General features: G+C 49.8%; 1 protein-coding gene across 1 annotated transcript; it reads left to right on the forward strand.

Moving 5' to 3' along the window:
- Positions 1 to 9522: 9522 nt before the first annotated feature.
- Positions 9523 to 10509, forward strand: SUCNR1 (succinate receptor 1; the record flags this gene model as incomplete). The annotated part of the gene is made up of 1 exon (XM_009884475.1): positions 9523 to 10509. A coding segment is annotated over one exon (987 nt), but the record flags the coding sequence as incomplete, so codon positions are not given.
- Positions 10510 to 12180: the final 1671 nt, after the last annotated feature.

A 12180-nucleotide genomic window follows, 5' to 3' on the forward strand; every position in this document is an offset into this window, starting at 1 on the left:
GGCGTCCAGGCGGGTTTGGGATGGCTCCAGAGGGGGAGACTCCCCCACCTCTCTGGGCAGCCTGTGCCACTGCTCTGCCGCCCTCACAGCAGAGAAGGCCCTCCTCAGGTTGAGAAGGAACTTCCCATGGTCACGTTTGTGCCCGTTCCCTCTTGTCCTGTCACTGGGCACCACTGGAAACAGACTGTCCCCATCCCCCGGCACCTCCCTTGAAGGATTGATCAGCATTGATAAGATCCCCCCTCAGTCTTCTCTTCTCCAGACTGAACAGCCCCACGTCCCTCAGCCTTTCCTCATCAGAGAGATGCTCCAGTCCCCTCATCGTCTCTGTAGCCCTTTGCTGAACCCTCTCCAGCAGTTCCCTGTCCTTCTTGACCCGGGGAGCCCAGCACTGCGGCTTCCCCAGGGCAGGCGACGTGTCTGCAGGAGGAATGGCGATGCTGTGAGATTGCTGGAGCATGGGCTGCGTTGGGCATCTGAAATATCGGGGTGACCCTCCACACAATTCCTAATTGCCGCGGGCAGCCGGGGCGGGAGCTGCCGTGGCCCCTTCCTCAGAGAGCTACAGCCAGGGCCGGCGCAGCCCCGCTCGCACGCCTGTCTCTGGCAGAGATGGCAAACACGTGTCTGAGTCCAAACACGATGGCGCTGCCTTGGGGACAGGAGGAGAAATGGGTCACATTTATTCCAGAGCATGGGGAAACCAGGTACTGCTGGGCTAATGTCAACAAGCCACAGATAAACAAAAGTAAACATTTAATTCTGTCCCTTCTTTGTGCCAAGGGCAGAAGCGGCATTCGGCTGCCGCATTTGCTGTGACTGGCTGGTCAGCCTCTGCCCACCGCTGTGTGGCCACAGCCTGTGCTGCTGACCCGTTTGCAGGGCTGCTGTCACCACAAAGTTCTCTTCTGCTGGCTCACAGTAGCCAGGGCACAGTATTAATTAATTTCCATAGCAATAATTTATAACCCAAAAGAATATTCCCGTGTTCCATCTTGCTCGTAGGGATGAACGCCGAGTGGGGACAAACATCCCCCGTTCAAAGGGCTCTGTAGGAGCAGCACCACGTTGCACTTGAGGTCGGCCTTAATGACTCATTCCAATCAGCCAAATGCAAACACATCATAATAAACCGTTTAAATACGCACAATATTTAATAGGCCTCAGTCTAATATAAATTGACTAATGGGCATTTAATGATAACAAACGTGCCTGACTCCAGTTGCATTTCTTCTTTAAAGCTTGGTGGTTGCTAAAGAACCCAAGGAGTTTAACAGCCCGGCGTTTGGTCCCAGCCGGAGCCTGCCCGTGTCGCCCCCTCTCAATGCCCGGTTTTTGCAGACTTGCTTCAAATTGGCCGGCAGCTGCAGGAGTCAATCCCGGCAGCACTGTTTCTTGCCTGAGAACTATGATAGACATCTACCAGAAGAGTGCAAAGAAGTTCTGTAGTCATTAGGGGCATGTATTCGTGGTTGCATTTTGGAAGGTCAGCGGTGGCATTGGGGACACCAAATGTGGAAAGGTTTGTACATTCCTTCAAGGACCAGTGGACTGTAAATAAAAAGCGTGTTACTGGGGTGCTGTAGGAATGAGGGCTCCCAGGTCTGGGCTGAATTTCCCTCCTCGCCGCCACCGGGGGGTCCCCGTGGGACGCTGCAGCCTGCGTCAGGCAGAATCTCTCCTGCTCGCTGGGCTTTTAACGCACCTTTGGAGCGCTCGTGCTTCCGCTTGTGCCTCTCTAGTGTGCCCCCACCCCGAAATCGTTTCTCTCCTCCCTTCTGGACCCAAATCTCTTCTGGACGGTTAGACTTGCGTAAGCAAATGTAAATGCCTGAGTAGTGACTTTGCAAACTGTATTAACATGTTCTTTCAACACAGCTGTATATGAAATACATTGTGCTCCTCCAAATGCCCTTTAAACCCCTCCGGGTGACATAAGGTACAATTAGTAGATCTGGAGAGCAGTGGGTTTCCTAAGCCAACCTGTGGGCTGCGGCGTGGCGTTGCGCGCAGCTGCCAGGCAGAGCACCACCTCCCACAGGCACACGTTGTTTTGAAAAATAAGCCCCTCTGCTTGTCAGTGGAAGAGTGGAGAAGCGTACTGGCTGCCTCAGTGCTTAGGGACTTGTGTCAATATTGTGTAATTAAAGTTACCTTATTACCCACGCTGGAAACCTTATCGTGCAAACACGGGTCTCTTCAGGTGCTCTGCAAAGACCCAGCACACACAGCTGGTGTTGCGGCCACACAACACTATTTTTCACCATAGACACCGGTTTTATTGGATTCTTTGTGTGCAGTCGTTGTTTTTAACAGAGTCAGAGTCTGCCACAGCCTGCAGTGGAGAACGGAGTGGGAATGTCGGTGGCGGCGCTTTCCTAAAGGCTGGTGTGCAGGAACAGACCATCAGCTGCTTTTGCATCAGTTTCTCAATCAACGATCCATCAAGGACATGGGTGTTTGGAAAACAATCTCCCGCGGGGGTGATGGATGTGTAGTATTTTGAGAGAAAAGTGCTCTGTGGGCATTATCGTTTCCCAGTAACGTATGTTCTGGAAGTGGGGTCACCCTGGCACATGGCTGTCCCGCGGCCGCGTGGCTGCTCATCACCCCCGTGGGCTTCTGGGGCACGCAGGGACTGAGAGCGCAGGAGACCTGTCTGTTCCCACAGCACCTTCCTGCTCCGCATGCGTATTGTAGAAGTTGGCCTCAATATTCTGAAGAGATCTAAACCTCCATCTTGAACAATGAGTCAGTAGAGGAGGAGGCAGAGCCAGAGGGGAAAAGACCTGTCGAGAAAACACTTTGCGCTCTGCTCAGCAGGCATTCCTCTGAGCCAGTGTTTGCTTAGTTTTTGTTGTTTTATAGGAGGAAAAAATAAATGGCCTTTAATTATCATTAAACTGTATGACATCCACTTTAGCATAACACTACCTAACCTCAGTTGATTGCTTTGAATGCTCTAGTTTGTCCTCAATGACCACTCATGATGTGCCTAGAAAGTACCAGAAATTGTGTAAATAAATAAATAAAAAAAAATGTTCGGGGAGAATTCTGATCGTTGCATTTTGCAGAAGGACATTTGTCTCTGAACCTGCACTGGGATCAGCACTTGCTAGGAGTTGAACCCAGAGCAATCCCGTTCCCAGTACGCACAGTTGTGTGGGTGCTTATTGGAAGAGCCGGATGGTGCCCAGCACGCCGGCGGTGCCGGCTCTTCTCTGTCCTCGGGTGAGTCAGGGATAAGACATGAGGCTGCTGCTTCCTAACTCATGTTTTGGCAATTGCTCACGTGAAGTATGAATTATAACTGATCTTGTTATATCTAATCATAATATTAAAACACAGTAGGTGAAAAGTATTATGGTGAGAATTCTGTGCCAATTCTGTGCCAAAGGGCAACTCTTGACTCATTTGACCAAGAAACAGGATGTGGGTCCGTCTCGCTGAAGGGACCAGGCTGACGCCTGCCGAGCTCCGGTCTCCCCCGCGCCCCGGGCCAGCCTGGCTCCCTGCCGCCCCGCCGGCCGCAATGCATCCCAGAGGAGGAAAATTCGAACTTCGTGTAGCAGAAAACAGCTGAGGTGAGTTTCCAGCCCTGTTGCCGCGCGGCACCCACAGCCCCTGGCTGCCGGCTGCAGGCGGGGGGGAGACGCACCTTCCCCAGGTTTCCAAGCGCAATAGTGTGCCGGGCACTCACACCTGCGACTCTGCTGCGTGTCCGCAGGAGCAGGACAGGGGGTGGGACTGGTGCCCGTGGGGTTCTTCCAGGACTCATCCCGACAAACCCACAGAGTAAACAGGTTTCTTCAGAAATCTGCGGTGTGTGGGACCTCACCCGAGGCTTTTTGAAAATCTGGGTATGTCATGACCACTAGATCCTCTTCACCCAGGGTGTCAAGCATTGAGCCTTGGCGTAACCTACCAGGTCTCCTTGAGAAAATACAGGTTTTGTAATGCAGTTGTATGAAAGATGTGGTTATTTAAGAACACCTAATTGATTAGTTTTCCTTGCAACTTGTTACTGATATCAAGCAACGCTCTAAAATGATGGGTTAATATAATGTGTCACCTTTTGTAGTACTTTACTTGGCCATTTAAGGAAGTCTCATTTTAGATGCACATTTACTTTCTGCACATACACATTAAGCTCTTCCACAGCACTTCATCCACCATAAACTTCTTCCATCACCAGTCATGTACAATGGCTCACTTGTGATGGGCTCTTTATGTTGTCAGTGCCCATCCCATTCCATTTTGGGTTTTTTAGGGCATGTATCATGATACTGATGCAAAATTGAGGCAGCTGCTGCTCAGTTTCCGTGCAGCTCTGTGGATGCCGATAGCCGCCTCCCCAAACCATGTTAGTGCTCATTGCAGTAAAGAAACTGAAATCCTTCAGTAGCTGGGGCAAAGGACACGCGCACCTAGGAGACTTATTTTGAGCATATTGGACTCCCCTGTTTATTCTTGTAGTTGATTTCACACATTTTGTTGAGTTTAGCTGTCGGGGCGTGATGGCTGTATGGCCAACCCGGCAGCTCCGAGTAGGCGGCAGCTACTCCTCCTGCCGCGGCGCGGTTCCCATTTCGCCCCGCTCTTACCCTGAGAGGAGCCAACGACAGCAGCGCCCGGCTCTTGTGAAACCAGAGAGCTGCTCCACGGGGAGCATCGGCACGGCCCACAGCGCTGCTACACTAATGAGCAGTTTCAACACCTGCTTGTTTTCTGATTTATCTTTTCAAAATTTCCATTTCATTGGGCTGGTAAAACTCAGAAACCGCTCCTTTGTGTAACTCACCAGGGTGAAGCAATGCTGGATACATGCTTGTGCTGATTATTTCCAAAATTTTGGGGACTGAAAGCTAACGGGGCATTAAGCTTTTTATTTTATTTAGCTTTTTTCCAGTTCAGGATAGTTTTCCTGCAGCCATCGACATATGGCATGTAGCTTCTGTCTCTTTTCACTCATGCTTTAAAAATGAGACATACAAATTCTGGCTCAAATTTAAGAAATGTAACTGCACTTCAGCTATATTTGCTAAGCTGCAATTTGCAGGAATTTTCATTTCTGACAACCATATTTGACACGCATATTCCAAATAGTGTTTTTTAAAGGTGCCCATCCTACCCAGCCATGTTAAAATGAGCTGGGACTGTCCAAATTGCCACAGAACGGGCAGTGGTGAGGCACATGCTCCCAGATAAATGCTAATAAGAATTTAATTTCCTTTCCAGATCTCCACGGTGATTGTTGATGTATAGAAGTTTATGTTGTGCCCCATGTTTGGGCCAGGTTTGGTTTTTTTTAAATAAAAATAAATAAATAAAATAACTCCCTGTGCCTGTAACTGCTGGGATTCAGAGCACCCTCAGTCAGTTTGCAGAGGACGCCAAGTTGGGCGGGAGTGTTGATCTGCTGGAGGGTCGGAAGGCTCTGCAGAGGGATCTGGCCAGGCTGGATCGATGGGCCGAGGCCAATGGTGTGAGGCTCACCAAGGCCAAGTGCCGGGTCCTGCCCTTGGGTCACACCAACCCCATGCAGCACTACAGGCCTGGGGCAGAGTGGCTGGAAAGCTGCCTGGTGGAGAAGGACCTGGGGGTGTTGGTGGACAGCCGGCTGAATAGGAGCCGGCAGTGTGCCCAGGTGGCCAAGAAGGCCAACAGCATCCTGGCCTGTATCAGGAATAGTGTAGCCAGCAGGGCTAGAGGAGTGATTGTCCCCCCGTACTCATCACTGGTGAGGCCCCACCTCAAGTGCTGTGTTCCGTTTTGGTCGCCACAGTATAAGAAGGACATTGAGGTACTGGAGAGGGTCCAGAGAAGGGCAACGCTGATGAAGGGTCTTGAGAACAAGTCTTGTGAGGAGCGGCTGAGGGACCTGGGGGTGTTTAGTCTGGAGAAGAGGAGGCTGAGGGGAGACCTTATTGCTCTCTACAGCTCCCTGACAGGAGGGGGTAGAGAGGTGGACATTGGTCTCTTCTCACAAGTTACAACCCATAGGACAAGAGGAAATGGTGCCAAGTTGTGCCAAGGGAGGTTTAGGAAGGATATTAGGAAAAACTTCTGCACCAAAAGGGTTATCAGCAACTGGACTAGGCTGCCCAGGAGAGTGGTAGAATCGCCATCCTTGGGTGTATTGAAAAGCCGTCTAGATATGGTGCTCGGGGACATGGGTTAGAAGTGGGCCCTGTAGGGTTAGATAATGGTTGGACTTGATGATCTTAAAGGTCTTTTCCAGCCATAAGGGATTCTATGACTCTATGAACCATTTTTTCTGTAGCAGGCTGAAAAGAGCTCTGCTTCTTACACAAGCCAGGAAAGAGACCGAGCCTTTGGTCTTCAGTCATTAGCGTGTATTGACAGGTCACACAGCAGCAGCTTTTTGGCTTGAAACCTCACTTAGAGCTTGTGTATGCACAGCAATAAAGGTCCAGTGGAAGTATACCAAAGCTTACATGGGAGGCTTTTCTAAAAATCTCCCCTGGACACAGAGCTGCCCCGTAGCAGTGGGAATCCCAGACCGGGACACCTCACATGTGCCAGCCGCACGGCCACCCAGTCCCCTTCTCCCCAAAACACCCCAAACCGGACTGCTCTCCTGCTTCTTCTTATGCAAGAAAACCGCAGCACCCTCACTTTCTTGTGCAACGATGGGCACTTTCGGGCAGGACACCCCAGCTGCCGTGCCTTGCCTCAAGGGATTGAAACCTCGTCTTTTATGGAGGGCCCCCGGGCTTCTGCGTGGCGGAAGGCAGTGGTCCACAGCTAAATACGATCAAAACTGCATGCAAAAATGCCACCGTATCGTTTGAAACAATTTTTGTGCTGATATAAATGTGTTCAGGTGCATTAGTTGCAGTGGAGCAGAGTCATTTTGCGTTAGCAGCATTTATTCTCAAAGTTAAGAAGATAATAATATTACATAGCACTGACAAATGACCCATCAAGTTTCGAAGTGGTAAAATGCGTTCCTGTACGAAAACTACGTGCTCTTCTTTAGCGCTCTGCTTTAACATAACTAAAATACATTGTTTTGGTTTGCTAACTATAGAATGCGACTGGGCTGCCGCATCCGTTGCCTTGCTCTCGGAGCGCAGCATTTCGGGGGGAAGGCTATCTCCGCACCCTGCGGCACGGCACCAAGCCCGGCCGCCCCGCTGCTTTCCAAACAGGTCTCTGCAAAGGGGAAGTGTTTGTTTGCGTCTCTCCTGCGGCACGCGTGTCGCAGAGCCTTCCTCCCACGAAAACTGCCCCCGTGTCCCGCTCAGCCAAACAAATCGCGCCTTTGCCATGACTCATTAATGACTGAATCGTATGCAAACGCGGTGGGCCAGGGAGGTCGCGCTGCGCGGCAGGGCTCCCGACGTTCTCGGCGAGGCATGGTGCGGGAGTGCCGGCGAGAGGCAGCGCCCAGCCCTGGGGATGGTAAGGTGTCCTTGTGCCCCGAGAGCCCGCGGCCACCGCGCCGCTTCTGGAGGAGGCTCTGCCGATCCTCCGCCGAGACCATTTCTGAATGGACCCCATCACTGTGTTACCTGACTGATCTTACCTTAAAACTCATCAATCAGTCTTTTTCTAACGACTGCCTAAATCAATGTTTCTGTTGATACAGTAATGTTTTAATTATTATTTGTATTTAAAGTGCTGATGTTAGTGCAATGTTTTCTAGCTTTAAAATCTCGCTGAAGCGTTGAGTTTCACCCAGCAGGGTCAGGCTGGGCGCTGCACATGAGGTTATTCTGAGCAGAGCGAGCCTTCACGGCTATATAATTTCTGTTTCCTGCAGTATACAGTATAAGTGTAAATATTTGTTGGATGTGACTGTATGAAGTTTTGTATATGCTGTACTTCATTCTGCCTCATGATCAACCTTCCAGGGAAAATAAAGTGCTTTTGAGAGCAGAGACCTATTAACAAATTTGAGACACCAGAACAACTTTGGAAATACTGACAAGAATGACGAGATTACTATCTTTAGCAGATTTTTGTGGCAGTGATATTGCTTCTCTTTCAGAGCTTGATTTAAGCTTTAGCTTGATTGCAGTTTTAGACTAATCCCATTATTCTAACGTTTTATTTTCCCTGCTTTCTGATTGTTTTGATAATATTTTAACCAAAGGCTCTGCTAAATGCTTTCTTTAGCTTGCAGCTCCCCTGCAGGTGGGTACGGGTGTGTTTGCCTGAGGAGCAAGCAAGCGCTTGAGATCCTACTCTATTTCTTCCCCTGTAGCATGGAAGCATCTTTTTAACCAACCTTTAGAAAGAAAGTAGAATTCGTCCTCAGACAAACTCACACGTGGTGCAGCTTCCTAGAAAGCTTTGCTCCTTAAGGAACACTGATTGCGCTACTCACTCCCCAGCTCAGATCAGCAGCTCCTTGACTGGAGGCAGAGAGAGAATGAGGTAGCGGTGCAGGAGGGGCGGGAGCGGAGCCGGCCGCTCTCCCGGCTGCAGGCGGCAGCGCGTTTGCCAGCGCGGCACTCGGCGTTGTCGCGGTACGGAAGAGCCCGTCCTCCTCCTGCCGCTCGGAGGGGCTGAGCTCGGGGCGCTCCCGCACGCCCAGGCTGTGGGCTCGGCAGAAGTTATGAGCTGTGACTGAATAAACCGCACACCGTGTTCTCACTTCGCAGGAAGTTAATGACAAAAGTGACTTAGAGTTTGTGAATTTGGCTTCGAAGGTGTTTTATCCTGAACTTGCCTGTGCTGCCCCCTTGACTACAGCTGCTTTCATAGTAATGAGGGCTCCTCAGTCCCAGCTGAACCCTCCTTTCTTGAAGGGGCTTTTTGTAGAAAACTGAGAAGATGCTTGTAAAAGCCCAGAGCAGAAATGCCCTGTGCCTGCCGGAGGGGCTGGGAAGTGCGCCGGCATGTCTGCCGCAGTGCACAGGGTACGCGCTTCATCCTCCCTCACAGCGCTCGCCGTGCAACGCTGGTAGCGAGTTACCAGCAAAACTGTACAAAGGAAATGATGGATGGCTTGACGAATTTAATAAACACATTTTCTCCTGACTTCGTAATGCACTCCGAGTAATGCTGTTAGAGCGTGGCCGTATTGCCGCTAATGAGTTCATCCTTTATCAGTCTTGACAGCGACTTCTGCTTTAGTGATGAGTGAGGAGACCACGGGACCGGCGTTGAGAAACGGGGAGGCAGATGACTTCCAGCAAGGGCTGTGACAAAGTGGTGACGGGGCTGTGACAAAGCGGTGACGGGCCAGTTTCACTTTCCCAGCCTCTGGAAGTGCCGTGGGTTTGGCCAAGCGGCAGCTGGCACATTGTGGCAGATGCCTTCAGGTGATGCTCTTACTTCAGGCTCCTCACACAGGTTTTTGCTCACACAAGTTTTCATCTTGCTCAGAAACTCTGGTCAATTGCTGAGAGTAGAAATCTGGTGTGCATAAGGGATATTCTTTGAGTTCAAGTCTCTGCTTACCATACAAGCTGTAAGGAAATAGCATGCTATATTCAAATGTTACAGCAATGATATAAAAATAGCCATGCAATGTTCTTTTCCTAATTTTTGGTGTTTGTTTTTTTTTTCCTTTTGACATTCCAGGCAGTGAATGAGACAGATGGCTGTTTGGTGTTGAACAGAGTCCTGGAGAAGTATTATCTTTCCACCATGTACAGCCTTGAGTTCATTTTAGGCTTCATCGGAAACACCATTGTTGTGTTCGGCTATATCTTCTGCCTGAAAAACTGGAAAAGTGGCAATATCTACCTGTTCAACTTATCATTATCAGATTTATTATTTCTGTGTACTCTTCCAATACTCGTCAACAGCTACTCCAGAGATCAATGGGCAAAGGAGAGCATCTTGTGCCATAGCAACAGGTTCCTGCTGCATGCAAACCTGTATAGCAGCATCCTTTTCCTCACCGTTATCAGTATCGACCGATATATGCTCATAAAATATCCTTTCAGAGAACATTTTCTACAGAAGAGGAAAACGGCCCTTATCGTGTCTGGGGCCATATGGATCTGGGTGATACTGGAACTGCTGCCCTTGATGTACTTCCTGGAGCATATAACGCCTGCCAATAATTACAAGTGTCTTGATTATGCAAGCTCCGGAGACCCCGCGAAAAACCTCATCTATAGCATGTTTCTGACTGTCTTTGGGTTCCTTATCCCTCTGGTGATCATGTGCTGCTTCTATGTGAAGATGGTTCTTTTCCTTAAAAACAGGAACGAGCAACTCCATTCACTCCTGACACTTGAAAAACCCCTAACTTTACTCATCCTCACAGTGGTTATCTTCTCATTGCTCTTTACTCCCTATCACATAATGCGCAATGTCCGACTCGCTTCCCGAATACCGGCCTTGAACGTATCTGTGTGCACGCAGGGCGTCATCAACACCATTTACATCATCACGAGACCCATCGCGTTTTTGAATAGTGCCATTAATCCTGTCTTTTATTTCTTAATGGGTGACCACTTCAGAGAGATGCTGATGGCAAAAATAAGGCAGCTCTTGAGCAGGTTGACAACTACCAACAAATGAACGAATGAAGACACCTCTTGTAGCGGGAGACAGGGGAAAGAAACTCTCCTGGTGAGAGCATTCACCAATGTACAGTGCCAATTTTTTAGATAAACCTATGGTATAGAATATACATGAGCTGATTGTGTTCCTCTATATGCACTTGTTACCTTATTGTACAGGAGACTTCCTTCCGCTAATCTGGCTGCAGCAAACCAGAAGTGATGTTCTTTCACAACAGCACAGCAGGAAACCGAGCTCTCGTAGCAGGGTACGCTACGGCCAATTAATATTGTAAATAAAAGATCATCATTGTAGCTCTGCTGCTCTCAGATGCCTTCTTTGTGAGCCATAACTTGATGATGGACTGGACCTAGGCTTGGATAAAATGTGCCAAGGATGCTAATTCACATGGCCAACACAGTCCAGGGATGGAGGCTGAGCCTTCTTTATATGTGTATTTGCAAACTCTGCGTCTCCTGGGAGGTTTACCTTTTGGAATAAATAACTGGGACAATCTCTGTCTCCATCTGATCTGGCAAGCGTTGGCACCTCGGCTGTGGCAAACCAGGAGGTATGTGGAGGGCCGGGGGAAGGCTCCGCAGCGGCTCCGTCGCTGGGCTTGTTTGGGACGAGCGCGAGGAGAGGAGAGCGCTGTAACGGCTGGCTCCTGGTCCTACGGGCATTTCATGGGAGCACTGAGGCAGCGAAGACGTGTGTATGTGTACAGTCAGCTTCTTTCACGCTTTGATATTAAAGCTGGACTCAGCTTCCAGAAGCAAAAATAAGAAAATCTGTTATTTTAGTTCTTACCTGAGATTTGTCTTTATGCATCGCTGGGACAGCTGTGCAAGCTTATACTGGCATTTTTGCAGCCACTTTTACTTAACTTTAATGTAATTATCTAAAAGTGCAAGCAGAATGTATACCTTGAAGCAGAACGTATAGCTTGAAGCAGAATTTGGACCTCACAATTTGAACTTGATTAACGGTTCTGACAATGAAACAGGAGCTAACGAGGAGCCAGTTCTCTGCCTCACGTCCCTGCAGAATCATTGCAGCAGCAGAACTTACTCCCCAGTTGACTGACCTGACTTCAAACATAAAGGGCAAAGAGGCACTGGAGTAACCGGTGGCACGAGCCGGGGCTGGGGAAGGCTGTGCCGAGAGCGGCGAGCGCGGGGCGGAGCGTGGGCAGCAGCGCGGGCAGCATGCGGGCAGCCCCTCCTCTGCCTGCGCTCCACGGGCCACGCGGCACAAGGGCAGCGCTGCCCACGGGCTCACTGCACCCGCGGCACGGGGAAAGGACCGCCGGCCGTGTCTCATCTCAGACAACCTCAGTTCTGCTCTCTGATGTGGCGTTCACCTCCAACACACTGAACTTTCGTTGATACCTGCCTGATAATAAACTGTGCATCCTGTTAAAAAAAAATAAAAATCGTCATTTGTATTGAGTGTTTTGTTTTAGATGTTATTCTCTTTAATGTCCGTGAAGCCACTACTTCTGCCTTTTTCCTGGTAACAGTAAGACCCTAAAAGGTTGTGAGCAGAAGAACTCATTTGACTCAATGTGAGGGATAAAGTAGCTGCTTCCCTCCGCAAGTATCTCACACAAATACCCGTGCCAGCATCCTGCTGAGGCGGCCGTGACATGTGCTGGGTGCTGCGCCCAGCACCCGCGGGGCACCCACG

The sequence above is a fragment of the Charadrius vociferus genome, unplaced genomic scaffold (genome assembly GCF_000708025.1).
Source record: "Charadrius vociferus isolate BGI_N301 unplaced genomic scaffold, ASM70802v2 scaffold104, whole genome shotgun sequence".
NCBI lineage: Eukaryota > Metazoa > Chordata > Aves > Charadriiformes > Charadriidae > Charadrius > Charadrius vociferus.